This window comes from Morchella importuna, assembly GCF_003444635.1.
Source record: "Morchella importuna strain M04M26 chromosome Unknown Morimp01GS002, whole genome shotgun sequence".
Lineage (NCBI taxonomy): Eukaryota > Fungi > Ascomycota > Pezizomycetes > Pezizales > Morchellaceae > Morchella > Morchella importuna.
In genome coordinates, this window is record NW_025763399.1 from 2402777 (window position 1) to 2425363 (window position 22587).

Here is a 22587-nt window from a genome sequence, read left to right on the forward strand (position 1 = left end):
CTTACTAATAGTTTCTCCCCATTTGCCTAGGTGTAATATACATACACATATACTGAGCCAGATTGTGGCTTCTAACCTCTTGGTAGCTCCTCTTACGCATTGTGATAGGACCCATATATCAGAATGTAAAGCGATTCTAAGCACAGCAAGGGTTAGGCCAGTTCTCGTCCTGCTCCGTTAAATTCTGCGTAGTATATGCAAGTTGGCCTGCCGATAGATATGCCACCACTTCCTACTATGATAAGGACATACCGGATAATATACAGGGTATGAAAGCCTTCAAGTTTCGATATATTTTAATCCTTGAGTTGCCTTAAGGATGTCACACCCACCCTTTACCATGTGAAGATTTTCTCTGTACACGCACACTGTCAAGGGTTATTACCAAAGATCATTCTATGGAAGGACCACTTTATACAAGGAAAGTTACCGCTGTCTATGATGGTAGGAGTATTATCTTCAGGAGCTCCGATACTCCGACTTCCGTCCATATCCATATATAATAGAAGCGAGTGATACTGCATGACTTTCAAGCTGTGTTTAGGGACAGATGTAATAAGAGATCACAGCAATTTTAGTTGCTGTAAAGACCCCCGCTCCAAAAAGAAATCCCTAGTTCCATTAGTATATTGGCAGACATACATACATGTTTTAACGCCTATATGACGATACTTCACAAAATATGCTATCGAATATATGTAGCTTAGGGACCACCACTCGAAAGGCCTGAACGTCCCCAGGATCGTCGACTGAGCCAAAATATTCATTCATAATTACATGTAAAACCGATACACCAAATGAAACCTGATATTTCAGATCATAGAGGATGTCTACTCTTTTTTTTAAGTTCAGCAATGCTATTCTCGATAAATGGTACCAATCGTAAACCAAACTAGCTGGCCACCCGAAGTGGGCTCTTAGGTGTAAACCACCAGCCCTAGTCCTTATAATACTAATACAATGCTAGAAAACGATTACTCCTACGTCCGATATAATAGTTATATCTCCTCGGTTATGCGCGCCGTGAGTTGTACGCTATATTCATCATGCACTAAGCCCCCTCTCCTTCCTCCCACTCTCCAAAGTCTGCCACAACCCATTCACAGAACTTCTCCCAATCCGATTTCCACATCTTCATCCTCTCCTCCCTCACACCCTCCTCCACGCCCACATCCACGCCCTCGAATGCTGCATATCTCACAGTCGTCTCTGCCAGATCCCCCAGGCCCTCCAGCCCAACATTGTCAAACGCTTGCAACACCTGCCAATGGTCATGCGTCATACTCGCCGTCGTCTTCTGCCCAAGAATTCCCGGATCATCGTTGTTCAAGGTTACAGGCACCCCATGCGCCAGGAGCGCCGGAAGTGAGTGCGACAGAATGCTGGATGTCAGTCGCAGGATCTCATTCGAGACTGGGCACACTTCAAGGCAGATTTTACGTTCACGACAAAGCCTTAGCAGGTGTGGATGCTTGTAAAGCGAAAACCCGTGGCCAATGCGTTTGGTCCCGAGGAGAATAGCATCAAATAGGTTTTCGTCGGTGGCGTTGCCATCGCCGAGCGTTTCGCCGGCATGGAAGAAAAATGGTATATCAACCGCTTCCTGGCGGCAATACTCACGGAACCAGAGGATCTCGGGGATAAGCTCCTTGTGCGGGCGGCCGAGGTCTTCTTGGCCGACCAAGTCAAAGCCTTGAAAGTGTTAGCGAAATTGAGTATGTGAGAAAAAGTAAGCTTGGGGGATGTACCCGCGATGGCATGGGGATAGAGCTTTTTGGCTTCAACGCATTCCTTCATGCTGGCTCTAATCGTCTCATTGTCGAAGCTCCTGATGGTGGTCCATATCATACGCGCGCCCCAGAAACCCGCCCCTTCCGGAGACTTCTTATACCGCTCCACCTCCTCGGAAAACGCGCGGATGACATCAGTGCGGGGGAGGATTTCTCCTGTGTTTGCCGCGCGGAAGGTCATGGCATAGGCTGCCCGCATGTCCACCCAGAGAACATTATCCAGATGCAAATGGTGGAGAATATGACGGACCTATTTTTTTTTTCGTTGCAATCATTAGAGCTTGTTCTTGCGGGGTGGGTATGGGAGAGGGGGGGGGGGGGGGGCGGGTGGGAGGAGGACAAATGCTCGATATACTGGCTCGTAGTAGACTATGCCCGAGATTATTCTGAATATGCCCTGAAACTTTCGCCAGACCATATTGATCCCTTCATGATGCTTTAAGCTCTCTTCAGCTGTGATTGTGGTGCGGTCGATAAGCCATTCCAGGAACGCCTCTCTCGAAGTTGTGCCTGTGCCCTCGGATCCCATGAGGAGGTTCGCTGGGAACGTATCCGCGGCCTCGGTAATGGGAACGAACCCATTCGCAACATACGCCGATGAATATAGTGATGTAGCTACAGCCGGGGGTTCCGGCGAATACTGAAACTGTATCGTAGCAATCCTCAACGCCTCTGGCGAAACCAGCGGTATATCTGAGAAGATATGCAGCCCCGGCGTCTCCAACGCGAGGTTCAACAGCCAATCCACTAGTATCGTTTACAGTGAGTTGAGGAACACTACCTCACATGTACATACAAGCAGCACACAGAGGAAAGCTCACTATCGACCATGGCCTCCAGATGCGCATGGAGCAAACAGCCCTTCGGCATTCTCTTGACAATTTTCCATAGCCTTGTGCTCTCCATGCGGTCCTTTGCCAGCGTGAACATCATGCCGGGGTACACATCGCCCTCGTCGTCCTCCACCTCCTTCGTCCACACTGTTGCGGCCTCGTAGTGGCGGATGTTGCCCACGATGTTTGAGGCCCTCTTGGCAGTCTCCGAGAGGCGTTGGCGGAACGCATAGTCTGCCAGGTATGACGTCACGCCAGTCAGTCAGTCAGTCAGTCAGATCCCGGATCAGGCGAGGACAGCAACATGAGGAACGTTACTGACCGTGACGGAGTGCCTTCTCTTGGGCTATGAGAGCGGCGCGGGACGCATGGTAGGCCTCGAGCTGGGTGGCGACGGTGGATTCGATGTCGGTGGTGGACATGGTCGTGGTTGTTTTGGCTTTTGGGAGGAGGGGACGTTGGCTGTTTGGTTCGGCGGCCACGGTCAAGTATTTACAGGTTCAAGAAGTAGGTACTACGGTTCAAGGACTTCATATGTGCGGATCACCCTAGACCGCTATACTTTACCCTACCCTACTTTACATACATGCCCTCCCAGTGAATCAAGTAGAGTAGGTGCACATATTACGAACAAAGAGCCGGGCGGTGGACCCCGTGGTTGGTGATGATGTCGGTACTGCCCGCATGATGGAATGAAAGAGCTTAAGCTTAAGCTTCATGACATGCAAAGAAGCATGTTACATACATGTAGAGATGGGAGCCTTTCTTTATTTATACCTTCACGTTATATCCCGGCGCAGTATTTGGCACAGCATGCTGCTTGTTCCTTAGGCTTCTTCTCCTACAGAACGAAGGTACTGATATCTCGCACCACGACCCCACAACCCCGCGAATCCTCACCTCACCTACCTTCCACTTCGATGCAACCCCAGATGAAGCCTAGCCGGCAGGTATATTCCATGCATCGAACCTCTCTGCGAGTACGTAACAAAAACTCGGGCCACATGCTATTCACTCCATACAGGCTACTCTAAGGGGCGCGCAACTTTTTTATTTCTTTTTTGTGGGGTAATTTGTGGGGAAGGAGGGCCATCGGGGTTTCCGGGGATTTTCTGCGCCCACTCGGAACTGCGCGGAGGCTTGGGCCTGTCATGTTGCTCTGCGAGTCTCATATACATGCGTGCCTTGAATTCCCTGAGGTGTGTAGGTACCAGCCTGGCCGTAGATATTTCAGTTTCTGCTAAGGCGGTATGATACTTATATATAACCGCATAGCTAGCTAGCAGTATATTCAGATTCATCCGATACCGTAGCTAGTTCCTGATAACTACAGAATTACAATCATTCCTCCACCGATATTACACTCACAAATAGGTACCAAATACCAACAGTCCACTTATCACCATACCAACGAACCGCAACCCAATAAATAAATAAAATCAGACCACTACTCTTCTACCCGCACGCATACCAGGCTCTTCCACAATCCGGAACCCGATAGTACCTACTGTACAAGGCTCTGGCATTAAGTGAATGAACTAAATGGGGTGTTGACTGGTGAGGATCCGTTCACTCACTTAATCCCAGAGCCTTGTATCTACCCTCCTCCAAAGCGCTACCAATCTTCGGGACGGTGATCACGATACACGATACGATGCCTGCTTACAGACAGGGTTTTGGTTACACACCTTCCAGAGCGGGCAACCTTCCTCTTTCGGACAGTCTTGGCGCGTCATCTTGCCTCTTGCTCGGAGCTGACAAGACTGACCATGCAGTCCGAATGGAATGGCTGGACTTGTCACCTGTGATGCCGCGGTTAATAATGATAGGGAGAGATCGAGAGAGAGAGGGAGACCTTCCTTCCTGGCGGTTGAAACGTGTGGTGGAAATTGGGAGGAGAGCTTATCTGGACGAGCAGAAGAGAGTGGATATTGAGGTGTTGATATATTATGGTGGCCTAGCTACCAAGGTAGCTAGCTGAGAAGCTAGAGGTCGGCGCACGCGACACTGATATCGATATCTATCTATTAATTACGAGTAACATGCATTCCAGAATATGCTGATTCTGCTGATAGCTATCCCCCCACGTACCACTCTGGCTAGAGTAGAGGAAAGCATCGATCTATATTAAAAAAATCTGGTATCTATTTGATCCGCCTATTTATCACTACGTATACTGTTAGATACGTATGCTACAACTGTGGACTTATGGCAAAGAATAGGTGGCGTGATAACCTGTCCTCAACAATGCCGTATAAAACGAGAAACCCTAGTAGTCCTGGTAATCCTTCAGAGCCATTGGAACACGCAATGCCTTACTGTACTAAACACCAAATACAGCTTGCGGTAAGATTATTGTAGAAATATGGGAGGAGTCCTATTGGCTTGCCCAGCCACAGAAACCCTGTTTTTAGACCCCTGTTTCTACCTCTCGCTGTACTAATATTGATATCTACTTACGACGCGTAGAGTGGATATGATAATTAACAGTGCTACATAGTAGAGATAAGCACACCGGAATTCTAGGCGGGACCCTCTGCCTACTCTTCTACGTACAACCTTGATACCCCAGTGGCGAAAATTATCCGAGGATTAGAGTTGGCATGGGCCTTCCCCCATCCCCTGGCATGTTAATTCCCCGAGAGAGGAAGGTGGTGCAGTTAGATATCTATACTTCCCCCATTATGCTCTATCAGCACAGTGGGACGGTAGCCAGATTAGTTGGGAGCCCTTTTATTACCAACCAACGCACGCTGCCAATCGGTTTGTTTGAAACTGTTTACCTATCGAGCTGGTAGGTATCTATCTAGGAATCTCACTTGCTAGGTATTTATCAAAGCAGAGACGACAGTAGGGGTCGACTCGAGCTAATCAAGTAACTAATCCGGCCGGCGCCGCGCTAAGTTACCAAGCAAGCAAGCACTTTGGCCAATCTCTTCTAGCTGCGCTGGTAGTTGAGTGGGGACCCAATTAATAGAAAGAGAGCGAGAAAAAAAAAATCGATATAACGGCCAGACAGGTTTCGGGGATTACTCTGTCTCCACTATAACATAGATATATCCCCCCCTTCCCCTCGCCCTCGTTCTGGTTTTTTTCCCTTCTTCTCTTGTCGTTCATCCCACCGCATTAATATATACCCCCCTCCCAACAACACCACCTCCCCCCCCTCCTCCTTTGTTGTTGCCGCAATGTCGCACCCCGACCCAGCGCTCAACATCTCCGACCCTCCTCATCCTCCCCCACCACCACCGCCGCAAATGAGCCCGCCGACATCGAGAGCGGGCACGCCATGAAGAGCGCGCCCATATCCGGCGATATCGAGAAAGGGAGCCGAAGCGGTAGTGGCGCCAGCGTCCGCAGCGCCGGTGCAGGCAGCGGTGGTGCAGGCAGTGGTAGTGGAGGGTTATATAGGAAGTATCGGGTGTTTGTGCATGCGTTTATCTTTTGTCTTTTCACTGGGTAACTCCCCTCCCTTCTACAATTTTTTGGCCGGGGAAAGAAGCATGAGCCCTAATATCCTGCCACGATCGTAAAGATGGTGGATCGCATCACTGGTGCTCCACCGCGCCGACAAGAACTGGGTCGTCCCCTTCCTCTTCTGGTTGTGCATCGCCCTGCGCATCCTCACCATCTACCTCCCTGTCAGCCTCTTCTTCAAGCCCATACAGACCCTCTGGAAGCACACCGCCGTGCGCTTTGTCACGTTTGTCCCGTCCCAGCTGCGCACGCCGCTGTCGGCGGTACTCGTCATCGGCGTGTACCTCATCGGCGCCTTCGCCTCCCCCGAGTCGCTCAACAACACGCGCGACAACCGCGCCGTGTCGCTGTTTGGCATGCTGGTGTTTGTGGGCGTGCTCTGGGCGACGAGCAAGCACCGGGCGCATGTCAAGTGGCACACCGTCCTCGTGGGCATGCTGATGCAGTTCATCATTGCGCTGTTTGTCCTCCGCACCGGTGTAGGCTATGACATCTTCCACTTCATATCGGGGCTGGCCGAGAGCCTGTTGAGCTTTGCGAAGGATGGGGTGGCCTTCTTGACGAGTACAGAGATCTCGCAATTGGGTATGTTCTTTATCAGTGTTTTGCCGGCGATTATCTTTTTCGTGGCCTTGGTGCAGCTGGTGAGCCCCCCTTCCCCCTACGATCCTATCTCTCTCTCCATGTCGTGCCCACTAACCAACAAACCCGCAACGATCAGCTGTACTACTGGGGCATCCTGCAATGGTTCATTGGGAAATTTGCCGTCTTCTTCTTCTGGTCCATGCAAGTCTCGGGCGCCGAAGCCGTCGTCGCCGCCGCCTCCCCCTTCATCGGCCAGGGCGAGTCGGCCATGCTCATCCGCCCCTTTGTCCCACACCTGACCCTCGCCGAGATCCACCAAGTGATGACCTCCGGCTTCGCCACCATCGCCGGCTCCGTCCTCGTCGCCTACATCGGCATGGGCATCAACCCGCAGGCGCTCATCTCCTCCTGTGTCATGTCCATTCCGGCCTCCCTCGCCGTCTCCAAGCTGCGCTACCCCGAGACCGAAGAATCACTCACCGCCGGCCGCGTCGTCGTCCCGCAGGACGCCTCCGAGGAGAAGCCCGCGAACGCACTCCACGCTTTCGCCAATGGCGCGTGGCTGGGGTTGAAGATCGCGGGAATGATTATGAGCACGCTGCTGTGCATTCTTGCGCTGCTCGGGCTGTGTAACGGCCTGCTGACATGGTGGGGCCGTTACCTAAACATCAATGACCCCCCGCTCACCGTGGAGCTAATCGTGGGATACATCTGCTACCCCATCGCCTTCCTGCTGGGTGTGTCGCGCGATGGCGACCTGTACAAGGTCGCGCAACTCATTGGGACCAAGCTCATTGCCAACGAGTTTGTGGCGTACACGCGGCTGCAGCAGGAGCCCGAGTTTGAGACCTTGAGTGACCGCTCGAGACTCATTGCGACGTATGCGCTGTGCGGGTTTGCGAATATCGGTAGTTTGGGAACGCAGATTGGCGTGCTGAGTCAGGTGGCGCCGTCGAGGGCGGGCGACGTGAGTAGGTTGGCGTTGAGTGCGCTGGTCGCGGGGGCGATTAGTACGTTGACGAGTGCGAGTGTGGCCGGGCTGGTGGTGACGGATCAGAGGCAGTTTACGACGCCAACTATATAAGGGGGGAGGGGAGGAGAAGGAGGAGGAAAGGGGGGAAAGGGGGAGGAGTGTATACATAGTTGGTTAGCTGGTTGCGGTTATGCGGTGATACTGTAGCTTAATGATGCGGACGGATATGGATATGGATATGGAAATACCGATAGCAATGAATGCAAGTAATGGAAGTCCTCAACCAAATCAAACCAAACCAAAAAACCCAAACCATTCTTAACATATAGTCTGGCGTGGGCCATGACTCATTCACCCGCCCTGAGCACGCAAGAGTGGGGGCGGACTCCATGGTGGTGTAGCACGACATTTGGTGGCTGTTTTGCGTCATGGACTGTCACTCGGGGCCTGAGTGATGCGTGGTGCGGATGGAATGGGGAAGTGGGTGGGGGCTGGTGGTGGTTTTGCTTTTTTTGGGGGAGGGGTGGTACTGTCGTTCACGGGGTATTGGCGGACACTGGGTGTTGACGGATTGTCTTTTTTAAAATTTAGCTTGTACGTCAACACCTAGTAGTGTCCATCAATATATACCCTGTGAACGACAGTACCTGGTGAAGAGGACTGGGGGAGAGTTACATAGGTGGGCGGGCTACGGATGGTTGGACGTAACTACATGTAGAGTACATGTACTGGCCCGTATTTCCCCGCCATGATGTTGTCTACTGGGTGTGTCTTGAAGGTCGGTCAGGCTGAAAGGACATATCTACCCCACTAGCTCACACCCCCCCCCCCCCCCTGGCCACTCCGCCCATGTCGCCTCTCCCGCATGCGCACACCGGCCCAACTACATGTATGTACCGCTACATGTAACCACTACCTAGCGGTCCTGCTCTATACACGCGCAGAGCATGCCGACTGCGGGGCATCTAGCTGCAGCCCGAACTTTATCGATCTTACTGCACTCTTCCCCCCCTCACACTCCCCACTCCCGAGTGGGGCTTACAGTAATTAGATTCCCAGTCTCGATCATGCTACGGGGCCATGTCGACGTTTCTTCTGACGCGAATTAACCAGCCACTTAGTTGGCAACCTCCGTATATAGAGCGGGAATACTATAGATCTAGACGGATCTTAAACCGGGAACGGCACGCACATACTAGGTGGTGTAGGTTATACCGGCTTGCATGAAAAATAGTATGGATTATCGCTGCATGCCCGAAAGATACATACATGCACGGGTTCTCACTCGGATGAGTATGTATGTACTTATCACATGGGTTGCGGCGGTTCGGTGTTGGGTTCACATGCTGTTTAGTCACTAACTGACATGTCGGTTTCAGTTTCCATCCCTGCTTGCGTGGGGTCGCGTGCGCGGGTTCGGCATGCCCGGCCGGTCTGTCTACACATGAAGAAAGAAAAAGGTCCAAAAAGTAAGCCCCTCCCAACAAACACAAGAAAAGGAAAATAAAAAAGAGATGATGGCGGCGAGATTCGAACTCGCGCTCTTTCGAACTACGGTTTTGACAATGCCTAAACGTAGCGCCTTAGACCACTCGGCCACGCCACCTTGCCATCCCAGCCCTCTAAGCTTACTTATCAATAGTGGTGGGTGATGGTGGAGGGAAGCGCGTACCGAGCTTTCACATGCATGGGTTTGTGACTTCATCGGTCGGGGGAACACAAACCAACCGTTTCGGTCCGCACCGTACATAAACCCGCGAGCCTGTCCCAATCCTCCACACACCCCACAGGCCCTTTCTCTCCACCAGCAAAGTCAAGTCACCGACCCAGCTCCTCTCCTATCCCTTCACTGAACGTCTTCATTTCCACTTTTTTTTACTCCTTCACGTACCATAACGCTCCAACCATGTCGCTTAAATCAGGTATGTTTGCCCCTCTGCGAGCTATGTCTCAGCTCCAAAAGACCACATTGCCTGAGTGAGCCACCACCGACTAACCCCTCCCTCCGCACATGCAGACGCCTTCCCCTCCTCCGTCGCCTTCGACCTCATCGCTACCTCCCTCGCCTCCGAGCCCGCCAAGAAGGACGCAATCAAGAAGGGCAGCGCCATCTTCGCCTTCACGCTGACCAACGCCGCCAAGGCGAGCGAGTCGTGGTACATCGACCTCAAGAAGACGGGGACGGTGGGGAAGGGGCTCGCGCCGGAGGGCGCGAAGCCGGACGTGGTGCTGAGTCTGAGCGATGAGGACTTCCAGAAGCTTGTGGACGGGAAGGCGGCGGCGCAGAAGCTGTTTATGGGCGGGAAGCTGAAGGTGAAGGGCGATGTGATGAAGGCGACGAAGGCTGAGGTAAGGATTGGGTTCCCTTTGAGCGCGCTGACGGGGTGGGTGTGGTTGTTAACGACGGTGGTGGGCGGGCAGGTGGTGTTGAAGAATGCGCAGAAGACGAAGGCGAAGTTGTAGGTGTTGTGTGTTGTGTGTTTTGTGTGTGCGGGGGTGAGTTGGGAGGGGGGGAGAGAGAGGGGGGGGTTGTACTTTAGGAGCGCGTGGTTGCGTAATTGAGGCGGGGGATGGGACCGCGCTTTGAATATACTGTTTATTTGCTTCACGTTTGTGGATTTGTGCTGTGTGTTTCTTTGGTGACCAAGGGCTTGCTTAAAGAGCCATATGGTGAATTCTATCTTTACATTGTAACTTGCAATAACAATACCACTAAAGTTCTCCACAATTAAAACCGTGTTTCTGCTGTATCAATGTTAAATGCCCATCTGTAGAATAGGTAACCACTTACTCAGGCACTCCATAGTATTGTCCTCGACATGTGTTTCGGGTATCACTTTGTGAGTCTTAATCACATGCTACACGCTTGGTGCCTTGGGGACCCGAGTATCACTTCCAAGTGCGTTTGGGCCGTTGTTTGCCAAACTGACGAATCACCAAATCCACAAGAGAGTGCACTACTAGTATGTACTGGGTAAGCGCCAAGCACGCTAATTGGCTGCCAATAAACCCGCATTTCTATCATTTCCCTCTATTCCATTTCTATCATTTCTCTCTATTTGCACAACCCCGCAATATATCAATCCACCACTACAACTCCACAATATCTATATATCATAAACCCTCACCCACCCCACCCTCCCCTCCCACCTCCCCAGCTCCACCCCCCTCTTCACCACCACCTCCTCCTGCACCCATCGCCGACTCATCTCCGCACACTCGCCCCCCTCATTCCCCCCGCCCCCGACCCACACCTCATCAACCACCAACCCATCCTCCCTCATCACCTCCAACATATCCCTAAACAACCTCATCCCCTCCATACCCCTCAGCCCGCCCTCCCCCCCGCAAAACTCGGGTCATAGACCCCCCACACGCCATCGCGCCAATACGCAACCACACAGTGCCACCACACCCTCCCCGCCGCGCTGCCGCCCGCGCGCTGCGCCTCCGCCCGCTCGCCGCTGCTCCAGTTCGGCCCGATGAACACCGTGAGCGTGCCCTGGTCCACGAGCATGGACAGCGCGGTCGCAAGCGTGAGTGTGCATTTCCAGTCGCGCAGGTGTGCCCGCGTGGGCGAGGAGATGTCGCTGCTGAGGGCTTTGGTGGTGTAGAGGGTGGTCCAGAAGAGCTTGTCGGCGTCGTCGCGAGAGGAGATGGGTTGCGGGATGAGGTGCAGGGGCGTGTGTGTGAGGTGGGGTTGGGAGAGGTGCGTGAGGAAGGAGGTCCAGGCGCTGGTGGGCGTGTAGGAGGTGAAGGGGATGGTGAAGAATGTGCGCGGCATTATGTGCTGCTGCTGCGGGAAAGCGTATGCGTGCCTGCAGTGGGGGTGGGAATGGAGGGGCATGGTAGGCGGGCGGGTGGGTGCGTGTTATTTATTTTGGGGCGGGAAGGGGGGTTTCTTTGTTGGCTGAGTGTTCTGGAAGGGCGGTGGGTGTGCGGTGGGCCTCTTTGACGATTTCATTATTGGGCGCCAAGGAATTGGCCGTGGGCTTTCTACGATGTGGGTGGTATTTCGCGGGCTTGCCTTAGCTAGCTAGCTAGTGATTCGGGGGTCTCTATTTACTTGTAATTTGGTGGATCAGGTACGTACATAGCAAATTAACCATGGGCCGGCCAGACAAAGTACATAAGGTAACAAAGGCGGTTTGCCCCACTGCATGTACGTACGTGCGTGAAAGAAGACGGTTACAAGTACATATGTATTGTGTTTACGACTCGAGTGATTCTACACGTTGAACAAAACAATGTTCGAAAATGTATGTAGTTCTCACACCGATCGCCGAGCACGCCAATTATTAGAGAATCATTGGTAGCAGCGCTACATTTATAATTACTCTTGGCATCCACTAACACTAGCGCCTAGACTGTGCTACTCTCATCACGTCGCATCACTCGCGTGCAGTAGAATGTGCACGTAGTGTATCGAACAATATGATCGACGGCGTGAGTGCGGTCTGGGGGGGGGGGAGGGGTTGGATTCTGGCTGCATGTAGCTAGATAGATTGTGGTAATCGTGTTTGGTGAGGGGACAGAGTATAGGAACACTGGTTCAGTGGGATGAAGGATATGCTGTAATTTAATTGGGGGGTTTGAGTGTTTGTGGGAGCGAGGTCATTCTTCTCTCTCTCTCTCTCTCTCTCTCTCTCTCTCTTCCTCTTCCTCTTCCTCTTCCCCCCTCTCCCTCTCCCCCTCTGTTCCTCCCCCCCTCTCCCTCTTCTTCATTGAGGATGGTTTTGTTTTTACGGTCTTTGCTATCTGTTATATCAGTACTGTGTCAAGACAACGAGTGTGATGATGCGTGTTTATCACAACTTTGTTGGTTATAAAAGGAGCCTGTTCATCCTTCCCTCGTTACTTCTTCAATCCATACAATTCGATTCGATTCCATCTCTGATAAATTCGCGACCTGATCAACAGATAGAGGTGATCATCCATAAACCTCGCATACTACTTCACAAGCCCTACATTGTCATGAACGCTTACTTGATCGAGATGCTTTTTTTTAGAGGGTGCCAGACCCTCAAAAAATATCCTACACATGTCTCTAGAGATATTCCCATATACAAGCTAATACTTGTCAGGCCCAATCGACCAATCCTCCAACAACTTCACAATCTCTCCCGACCCCCTCGGCCAGTCATTCGCACTCGCCAACCACACTGGCGTCTTCCCCGCCCCATTCGCCACCTCCCTCTTCGCCCCGCCTCCAACAACGTCCTCACCATCTCCACATCCTGAAACTCCGCCGCATTGTGCAGCGGCGTCCTCCCCCCCTGATCCCTCGCATTGACGTCCGCACCCCTTTCAATCAGTAGCGCCACTATCTGACTATGCACCAGCTTCCCACCCGCCTTCTTGCTCTCCGGGGTTGACTGCAGAAGTAGCCTCAGCTCTATACCATCCCCGCTCCTGGCGGCAATGTGAAGCGGCGTGGCGCGGTACCCGTCACGCGAGAGAACGTCAGCCCCGTAGTCGAGTAGCAGGCGTAGTATGGGCAGTAGATCAGACCCTCGCAGAACCTTCAAGACAAACGCGTTCTTCACAACCCAGTGGATCAATGGCTTCCTCCTCGCCGCGGAAACCGACAACCCGCCCACATCCACATTCGGCGATGCTCCATACTCAAGCAGCGTCCGCACCACCTGCACACGGGCGTTCGTGACAGCCAGCACCAGCGGCGTCGCCCCGTCCTCGGTCTGCTCCATCACGCTGAAGTCCGCCTCGAGCAGCACGCGGACTGTGGCGTCGTGGCCACACTGTGCGGCAATGTGCAGCGGGCTGCGGCCAGAATTGTACCTCTGGCACGCAACGCGGCAGACGGCTACACCCTGGGTTCTTTCCATGTGGTACGCGATCATGAGGCTCACTATATCCTCCTGGCCGGCTTCGGCGGCGGTGTAGAGTGCGGGTGGGGAGCCAGTGGTAGCCGATGCGCCGGCATTGAGGATGTGTGTGACGGAGCGGATGCGACCGAGACGGGCGAGGTTATTGAGAAGTGGTTCGAGCTCGAGGTCTTGGCCGCCACGGGAAGGGAGAGGGACTAGGAGGGTTTTGGCGCGGGTATAGAGGTGCGGGGTGAGGAGGGTGTTGAGGTGGTGGTTTGCGCGGAGGAGGGAGGAGACGTCGTGGAGGGAGAGCTCGTCGGCGATTAGGAGGAGGAGCTCGGCGGCGAGGGCGGTGAGTGGCATTTTGCGTGCGGTGTGGAATTTGTGGGGAGAGCTGGAGCTGGAGCTGGAAAGCCAGCGGCCATCTTGGGGTAGAAGAAGGAGAAGAAGAAGTGGAGTGGGTTCTGCGAGAAGTCGGTGGGCAATCAATCGGTGGTCACTGGCAGTCGCTGAAGCCAATCAGCGTCGACTGTCTACCGGCCGCGGCCGGTGAGCATCCTTGCACGGTGACGGTGTCGGTCAGTCACGTTACATGTACACGATCCCAGAAGACTGAGTATTACGCGCAGTATGCTGGGTATTACACACCCGCCTGGGTCTCGAATGGATCCCTAATCAATTAAAGCTGACATCCGACCTGCAAAGGTTTATACGGGGTCGAAACCAATAAAAGACTCCTGTGGCGGATGTTTGGTTATACACGCCAATTTTAGGCTGTTTCTCGAATTAGTTGAGGTGAACCGGCGCTGTAATATAATTATGTAGTTTACAGTATCACAGGTCAGGCAATTAAGAGGTGTTTCCGTTACGGTTGGGACTTTGTTGTTTCGCCATCAATCATAGTGCGCACGTGCCCAAACAATCTGTGCGAAAAGCTTGTGTTTCGGGAAGCTTCGTGACTAGGAATGCCTTATCATGCATAAGATCTCATAGGCTTTTGAATCGCCGGGATGGCAGCAATTACGTTAATTGCACATAGGATGAGATTGATGCTGACTCTGGCCCGGATGCATCGAACAAAATAAGTTATAATCATTGACCCTTGCCAACGTACATGTACTTGGGTCGCGATGTGTTGAGGATGTAATTACATGTAATTAACCGCGGTATGTTTAGCTATTTATAAGGTGTTATCATATATAGGTTTTTCTGTTTTTCACAAATCTTGTCCGCTCACGACCGGTGCTTCACCTGGCGAGCTTGGTACCGTGTACTTGTCCAAACAGGTATACGTACGTATACAAAGTTGAAATAGCCTGTGGCCCATCTTCAATTAACGTATGACTATAAAACTACCTCTACGCTTCCTTTCTTTCGAATTCGGGGCAGCGTTGGTGGTGGTGGTGGTGGTGGTGGTGGTGGTGGTGGTCGTGAGTGGCCATCTTGTCTGGATCTGGGTACATCTTAGTTGGGGATCTTATCATTTTGTTTATGTCTTTTTCTTTTTTTTTTGCATATCCGTATCTGACGTTATTTTTATTTATTTTTTTTATTTTTTTATTTTTTATTTTTTTTGGTAAATAGCTTTTGTCATGTTTGTGCGTATACAGTCGAATCTCGTTATAAGGGTACGGGAATTTCGAAAAAAAAAATTGGGTCGCAGCCTACCCTTAACTATAGAGAGAGCGTATGTACATAGTTACCCTTATGGAAAATCAGGGTTAGGTTTATTTAGTCGATTTCCGGTTCAATAATGGATTGAGGGACTATGAATTAATGGAGACTTGCGACTTGTATGGAGATTTGGCCCTAACCTTACCTTTTTCTATAAGGGTACACACCGAAAGAAAAAAAAACCTCAATTGTCTAAGAATATCCTTATAGCAAGGTTAGCAAGTATTGGTCATTTACCCTTATTTTTTTTTTACATACAAATTTTTTGGACCGCAAAACCGTACCCTTATAGGGCGATTACCCTTATAGATGTTACCCTTATAGCGAGATTCGACTGTGGTTCATGATTCCCTTTGCCAAAAACGACTTTACCTGTCAAGTAACATAAGTGTGCCTGCTCCTATATATGTGGTTAAGGTCAAGGATCGGTTTTACCACTTTTTAGAACAGCTGTCATGCGCGCCGCTAACTATCCAAACAGAAAACTACATCATAGACCTAAACACCTTCTCCATCTTCCCCCAGCCCACCTACCCCCTCCTCATCCTCGCCTCATGCGCCCTCACGAACCGCCCCAACTCCCCCCTCTCCCTCTCCCCCACCTCCCCCGCCAACCTACCCCCATTCCCCAACTCCACAACCCCCCATGATCCAACAACGCCTCCACCATCTCCCACCCCTCCCCGCCCATCCTCCTTGCCACAACCATCTCCAGCGCCGTCTCCCCCGCCGCACTCACCACCCCAACGTCCGCACCAAGCTCAGCAAAGTTCCGCACAAAATGCTCCTCGCCGTGCTCGGCCGCGTGGAACAGCGCCGTCTTCCCCTCGCGGTCGACAGCGTTGATGGCAGCGCCGTTGGCGAGCAGTAGCGCGATAACACGCTTGTGAAGCTCCTTTGCGGCCTCCCGCCTCCCCCGCGCGTCACGCGGGAGTGCGGCGGCGGCGGCGCTGCGCGCAAACGTGGGTGACACGCGGATCTGCGAGTAGTGCTCGCCGAAGCGGCGCTGCGGGGAGTAGTCGCCGCTTGTCGCCGCGAAATGGAGCAGCGGGCGGCCGCTCGCCGCGTTGGGCGTGTTTATCATTTCCGGCCGTGCAGCGAGGAGCGCGATGATGGTCTCCGCGGGGTCGATCGGGTCCAGCGGGGCCATATTGCAGAAGTTCTGCAGCGCCCATTGTAGTGGTGTGTGCGCTGCGCCGTCGGACGTGGTGGACGCGGGGTCCGCGCCGGAGCGGAGGAGCAGCTTGACGACGTTGTCGTGGCCCCATGATGCGGCGTAGTGGAGTGCTGTGGCGCCGTGCTGGGTTGTGGCCGGGTCGGAGCGGAGGTCGACGGGTGTGTTTATGGGCGGGGAGAGGAAGAGCTTTGTGACGCTTGCGAAGCCGTTGAGGGCGGCCAGGTGGAAGGGCGTGTAGCCGTGTGAGTCTGTGATGCGGCATGCGGCGGCTGCGTCTTCGTGCATGAGGAGCGTCTCGACGACGGCGAGCTGGCCGTCGCGCGCGGCGGTGTGGAGGGGGTGGTCAATGCCGGTCCAGGGGGTGGGGTCGGTCATGCTGACGCCGCGGTCGAGGAGGTGCTGCACGACGGTGACATGGCCGAGTTTGGCGGCGCGGCAGAGGGCCGAGGCGGCGAGGCGGGTGTAGGGGTTTATGAGGAAGGCGGCGTCGTAGAGGAGGGGCGTGAGGAGGGCAGAGAGGCGCCGGTTGGAGAGGAGGAAGTGCGAGATGTCGAGGGGGTCGTCGAGGATGGTGGCTATGGCGGTGAGGAGCGCATCGGGGAGTGTCAAGAGGGGTGTGCCGTGGCGTGGGGGGGTGGAGGCAGATCTGTTGCGCAGTCTGCGGAATGGGCCCGAGAGGAAGTTGAGGGAGGACAGTCGGCGGTGTTCGCGGACCATGGCTTATATATATATATGTTCTATATAAGCTAGCTAGCTGGTGATATTATATTTAATAGAGGTTGGGTGCTAAAGGCCCCGCAGCTCTGCTCTTAAATGTTGACAATTTCTGTCTGGGGCTGAATGTCTGAGACATTGGCCTCTCTCTGGTGGGGGGGGGGGGCGAATCTGTGGTAGCCTATGAGATTGATAGAGAGTATGTACATATGCACGCACAATTAATGGACGGCTGAGATGGGTCAAGGATAGTTGCGCACTCGATGATTGACCCTACCAACCCCTGTTCTATTTCTGGTGCAACACAGCTCTCGCACAAGAGAGCGGTGCCAAGAGAGGCCGCGTGTAACCAACACAACAGAGTAGAGGAGATATGGCCGTGTGAGTTAGGATACGTGTATATCCCGTCTGTTACCGGTCGCGAAGATGGAGTAGTAGCAAGAGCTAACGTTTCTAGATCAAACGATGGCAGCTGCAGGAAGTGCTGCATTGCCTAGATCTGGCTGCCAATTAGGGATTAACAGTTTGAGATGATGTTTCGACCCTTAAAAGTGGCGAGTTGAGTACGTAGTAGTACGTGGCTACTTAGTCGAGCGCTAGCTATTAATTAGAAGTGCAGTTTGAAGAAGCTTCGCTAGGGATGCTCCGCGCGTCACATCGCACAGCACATTGATCTCGATATATATATATATATGCTTGTCTCTAGATCTCAGATCATGTGAACTAATGGCCCAGCTGAGACCTCAGTTCAAAGAACCCCCACAGAATCAATCTTGGCTAAGGGTAACTAACTCTCCGGCCTTATATTAGGATATAAGTGACTCCCAGCTATCTAGCTAGGGGGCTCCTCCAACAGTAATTGCTACTACTACGCACGCGGGTGACAACAATCTCATGCATGGAATCTCACTCGGTGCATGAGGACAATATCGCATGTTCCACCATATATGCGCCCCTATTGACACACACCACGGGCCAGCTTGGGCTGACTGACCATGACGATACCTACCCAAAGGCCTGCCTCGAGCTGTATATATATGAACCTAACTAAATGCCGAGCAACTAATATATCCCTCCCCAGCTGCAGCTGTCAACGAGGCAAAAAGTACCAAACCCAATATCGTACCCATGTCAAGCTTAAGCGGTCCACTTACTAGCTAATAGAATCAGTAAATTGCTATATCATGTAGCCATAATAATAAACTCTGCCTACATACAAGTAGGTAGCTCCCTGCTTTATAAATTTACATATATATACAGTCTCCCTCCACTCTAAGGAACCTGCATATTCCAAAAACCCCTGGTTCGACACAGCAGACCACTCGCGACCGACCGGTACAGCAGATAAAAACACCACCATTTTCAATATGATGTGAAGTTGAAATTCGGACCACCAAAGCCCGTTTGCAATGGCAGATTTGTGGCTTTATTGGCATTTGGTAATGTATATAGCTATAGCGGGAGATAGACTGTATACCTACATATAGCTAGCTATCTAGCGACGTGGGCCTCCCAGCGCACAACTAGCACCGGCACCCCCCCAACCTACATACAAACGTTGAACCCCCGCCCCCCCGCCCCATATTGCATTATTCCTCTCCACATATCTAAATACATTTCAATCTTCTAATTAACAGCGCCCCACAATTGAACGTTAACCGGCCCACCACACACTAACTAGTTACACCTACCCACCCACCTACATATCACTAGTTCAATACCCCACACCCCAATTGCAATATTTAATTACGAGAATACAGTGAACCATATACACTTGATTACCCTCCGCTATATATACCGAATTCGAATGCCAAAAGGAAAAGGAAAAAAGAAAAAAAACCACTTGCAAATCCGCTATAACGAATGAGCAGGTCCTTGGTGATTGATGCGAATCTGAATTTCACATAGAAAATGATAAAATCTTACGTATACCTGCTGTACCGAATAATCTGCTGTATCGAACGGGGGGGTTTGGGGTATATATGCAGGTTCGTTATAACACGTACGGAGGGTGACTGTATGCACATGTATGTAGAGTATATATATGCATATACAAGTACTCATGCGTTCATTAAATGGTTGGAATTCTTAGTAAGGATTTAGTTGCAATGATATCTGACCATTTAATGAACGCCCTGTAGAGTATAGTGGATCTATATACCCCCCTGCTATAGCTAAGCAAATGATCATTGACCATTCGCCGTTACAATGAAGCAACATACATACGGTATTGTATCGCCACTGCACAAAGTCTATCAATGAAGATATGCATACCCGTGACTGCAGTAAAACACCATGACCAACTACATCGCGAATTGTAAGAAAACTATATAAAAGAAAGGCTGTATATATCTCCATCACCAGGTATATATATGCGTCCCAAAGAAATTGTAAAAACAAAAGAAACCAGTCAGATAGTAGAAGAAGAACCCCCCCCCCCCCGCGTGGGCCCCGCGCTCCACCAACAGCGGAAATCCCCACCCACTATGTGGGTTCCGGTGCTCAGCATACACAAGAAAACAACAAAACTGAATAAAGAAACATGACCAGCTATGTAGATGGAGCGAAACAAGTAAGGGGAATAAACGCAAACCAAAACATGATACACAACATAAAATGCTAAACATGAGGCCAATAATCCATCCACTGAACAGAATCGTAGGTCCTCAAAGGAACCTTCCGCAGGCTTATAAACGCCTCCACCGTTATAAAGATGATACTCAAGATGTAAAGGGGTACAGAGGTGAGGAAGAAGGCTACTGTAAGGATTGAATAGAGGGTACTGTCCTCCCAAGAGCCCTTTCCGGTGTCTAATTCGTCCACCCGAGAGTACTTTCTAGTGACTTTGCGCACCGTTTCCGAAACAACGCTCACGGAAAAATACATGGACGGTGCAGCGAGAGCGATGGATGATACCCTCCACATTACTTTCTCGATATGTGTAGGGAACGGATAGTTCCAAGCACTCGCATGAGCAACGCCTGTGATGACAGCTGCGCCTATCACCACCCAGCCGTTACTGGGAGAACGCTCCCAGTTGGCCTCGATAGAGTCCAAAATTTCCAAAAACGAATTTTCATTTTTTCCAACTTTTCGGAAAGTACGCGCCGAAGTTACCCCAATTTCGCCTTCTATACTTAGTATTATGGGTTCATTAGCATTTAAGGGTTTGTAGCCCCATTGAGTATAGGTTATCAACACAAACATCACTTGTATGACTACATGCAGTTCGAGCACTGTAATCGGCAAGCCGCTGGCTTTACGCGCAGAGGCCTGTATGACCATCCAAAGTGCTTGAAGACAAACAAGGAACTTTGCAACGATATCGGCTTTACCTTTATCCACAATCACCCTCTTGTTGATAGCATCCAATGGGATTTGATTCTTCGACAAGTAATTTAGGAAGCCCTTAGAGGTAAGACTGCGGTGCCATGTGAAATTATCTTTCTCGCTATCCTCCCCCGCTTCTGGATCTTCATTAACCACAAAACCCCCCATCACGACGAAAAAAGCCCCCTCAATTCCCATCTTATCCTCGGGGCTTCCTGGTTTGATGTTAAAGTGTGCGCACCAAGTGTTGTGGACAAGTTTAGCCTGTTTCTTCTGTTCGTAGGCCTGCCCAACAATCAACTCGGGAGCAAGGAGTGCGATAAACATCCATATAATCTTATTAATTGTGACTCTCCATGTTGTTGGATTCGGGATAACGTCGGGATGAACTGAGGTCCACACACAAAGACAAAGAGTGATTACACAACTCCAGAAAATACCCATCGTTCCTCGGCCTCTAGGTTCCGGAACGAATATTGGTTCGAATTGAGTGCTATTAGAAATGGCCGAGCAGAGATCCCACAGGAAGACGAAAGCAAGGAAAACATAGCATCGATAGTTTCCCATTTCGCGGATGTGGCTTTATGTGTGGTAGTTTCGATTGAATTTTGTTCCGGGGGTGGAGCTGAAATATTCAATCGGGCTTAAATTATCATGCCCTGAATCTGGCAGAAAAAATGTTACGGAATGAACTTGCAGATTCGAACCAATACATCTCCACTTACGAAAGTCCGATCTCGCGATGTGCCTCAGTTGTAACTCAACCTCAACAGACGCAGGTTTCCGTGGTTGGGAAGGAAGGGTTCTGATCTGGGCGCTACGTCTATCTGGAGATGTCGAAATAAGGCGTTAGAAATAGATTAATTATTTATTTGACTATAAATATATGATCTTACCTCGGTGGATTCTTTGACAAAGCTATCTCCCGGTGACAGAACAGACTCGCCTGCTTAAAAGTAATTGAAAGATAGGTGTTGCGGGGTACTCAGCTGTGGTGTGGATGAAAGTCCTTTAAGAGAGAGTCCGGGCTCGAGCCTATTTCCCATACGTCCACATAGGACGGTATCTGCTGCGCGTATTTTGTGCTCGTTGGCACACAGTCGAAACCAAGATACCCAATCAGAGTAAATAGGCCGATGTTTAAAAAGCCACAAGAACAGCCTACCTCAGTATTTGAGGGCCAACCAGAGACAGTCAATATGCAAGTTTTGGTAGAGAATACCCCTGCGCCAACGAACTTTCGCAGCTCCCCAAAACGCATGTCTCTGTGCACGGTTGACTTGTCACTTTATATCTTGGCGGTGACAATACAGTCGCACCTCGCTATACCGGATGGCCAAGATTCACCAAATCTTGTACGAGATAGCAATATTCCCAAGAAATCCGGGATAGCAAATTGATTTTGTAGTAGAAAACTTTCTCGGGGAATTCATACGGGATAGCAAGGGATCCGGCACACCGAGTTCCGCCATAGCGAGGTGTAATTAACTGTAATACAGCGGGGACCCGCTATCGTGGACAAGGGTCGGTTTCTTCGGCGACCCCAACTCACCTAGTGGCCAGTTCACCAAAAAGTCTAGCTCGATCCACTGCGAACGTAACCAGCGCTATCGAATATCCAGAGACCAATCTGCAGTGTCCATACCACATATCACCACAACGATTCGGGCAAGTGACAAAATCAAAAGGGACCCACTAACCGTGAGATTCTGTCTCTTGGTCTGTGCTTAATTCGTATAGTTAAAGGTATAATGAGACAAATAAACTCTCTGTTTTAACCAGTACCATCAAGCCCAAATCATCGCGTTCCTATCATATGCCTGGTAGTTAGTATTTAAGTGGTTTTTTGCGAGAACGAGGGTACTTACTCGATTAGCTGGTACCAAATAAGATATGCCCTCGACGACTTCATTGCCAGTACTACATGCGCATATGCATGCAGCTAGTTGGATAGAACTCAGGCATAGAGGTTGGCATTGGCAGGTACTATAAGAGTGAGGCTCATGGCCAGAAGTATCTCATCTCCATCCAACTGCTATACTATGTAGTGTTGTAGAGTCAAGTAAATACATGTAGGAAGGAAAGAAGAAAAGAAAGAGGGAAAGAAAGAGGGAAAGAAAGAAAGAAAGAAAGAAAGAAAGAAAGCCGTCCGGATCCACTACGCCAGATTGTGCCGGTTAGGCTAGGACGACGTCGCCTCAGCAAG

At 51.1% G+C, this 22587-nt stretch overlaps 8 protein-coding genes across 8 annotated transcripts; 2 read left to right on the forward strand and 6 right to left on the reverse strand.

Moving 5' to 3' along the window:
• Positions 1-1051: 1051 nt before the first annotated feature.
• Positions 1052-3045, reverse strand: LAJ45_01477 (uncharacterized protein; the record flags this gene model as incomplete). The annotated part of the gene is made up of 5 exons (XM_046111071.1): positions 1052-1692; positions 1749-2040; positions 2131-2537; positions 2612-2857; positions 2946-3045. 5 exons carry the CDS (start codon positions 3043-3045, stop codon positions 1052-1054), a joined length of 1686 nt encoding a protein of 561 aa, XP_045976249.1.
• A 1017-nt stretch (positions 3046-4062) lies between these two features.
• Positions 4063-4741, reverse strand: LAJ45_01478 (uncharacterized protein; the record flags this gene model as incomplete). The annotated part of the gene is made up of 5 exons (XM_046111072.1): positions 4063-4130; positions 4201-4238; positions 4308-4425; positions 4479-4584; positions 4715-4741. 5 exons carry the CDS (start codon positions 4739-4741, stop codon positions 4063-4065), a joined length of 357 nt encoding a protein of 118 aa, XP_045976250.1.
• A 1171-nt stretch (positions 4742-5912) lies between these two features.
• LAJ45_01479 (uncharacterized protein) lies at positions 5913-7769 on the forward strand (the record flags this gene model as incomplete). Its single annotated transcript, XM_046111073.1, has 3 exons — positions 5913-6082; positions 6159-6744; positions 6822-7769. 3 exons carry the CDS (start codon positions 5913-5915, stop codon positions 7767-7769), a joined length of 1704 nt encoding a protein of 567 aa, XP_045976251.1.
• A 1795-nt stretch (positions 7770-9564) lies between these two features.
• LAJ45_01480 (uncharacterized protein) lies at positions 9565-10121 on the forward strand (the record flags this gene model as incomplete). The annotated part of the gene is made up of 3 exons (XM_046111074.1): positions 9565-9580; positions 9676-10007; positions 10080-10121. 3 exons carry the CDS (start codon positions 9565-9567, stop codon positions 10119-10121), a joined length of 390 nt encoding a protein of 129 aa, XP_045976252.1.
• A 2648-nt stretch (positions 10122-12769) lies between these two features.
• Positions 12770-13849, reverse strand: LAJ45_01481 (uncharacterized protein; the record flags this gene model as incomplete). The annotated part of the gene is made up of 1 exon (XM_046111075.1): positions 12770-13849. One exon carries the CDS (start codon positions 13847-13849, stop codon positions 12770-12772), a length of 1080 nt encoding a protein of 359 aa, XP_045976253.1.
• A 1873-nt stretch (positions 13850-15722) lies between these two features.
• On the reverse strand, positions 15723-17054 carry LAJ45_01482 (uncharacterized protein; the record flags this gene model as incomplete). The annotated part of the gene is made up of 1 exon (XM_046111076.1): positions 15723-17054. One exon carries the CDS (start codon positions 17052-17054, stop codon positions 15723-15725), a length of 1332 nt encoding a protein of 443 aa, XP_045976254.1.
• Positions 17055-19670: 2616 nt separating this feature from the next.
• Positions 19671-20708, reverse strand: LAJ45_01483 (uncharacterized protein; the record flags this gene model as incomplete). Its single annotated transcript, XM_046111077.1, has 1 exon — positions 19671-20708. The coding sequence occupies one exon, from the start codon at positions 20706-20708 to the stop codon at positions 19671-19673; it is 1038 nt and encodes a 345-aa protein (XP_045976255.1).
• A 255-nt stretch (positions 20709-20963) lies between these two features.
• LAJ45_01484 (uncharacterized protein) lies at positions 20964-21437 on the reverse strand (the record flags this gene model as incomplete). Its single annotated transcript, XM_046111078.1, has 4 exons — positions 20964-21046; positions 21107-21208; positions 21278-21288; positions 21430-21437. 4 exons carry the CDS (start codon positions 21435-21437, stop codon positions 20964-20966), a joined length of 204 nt encoding a protein of 67 aa, XP_045976256.1.
• Between the last annotated feature and the right edge of the window lie 1150 nt (positions 21438-22587).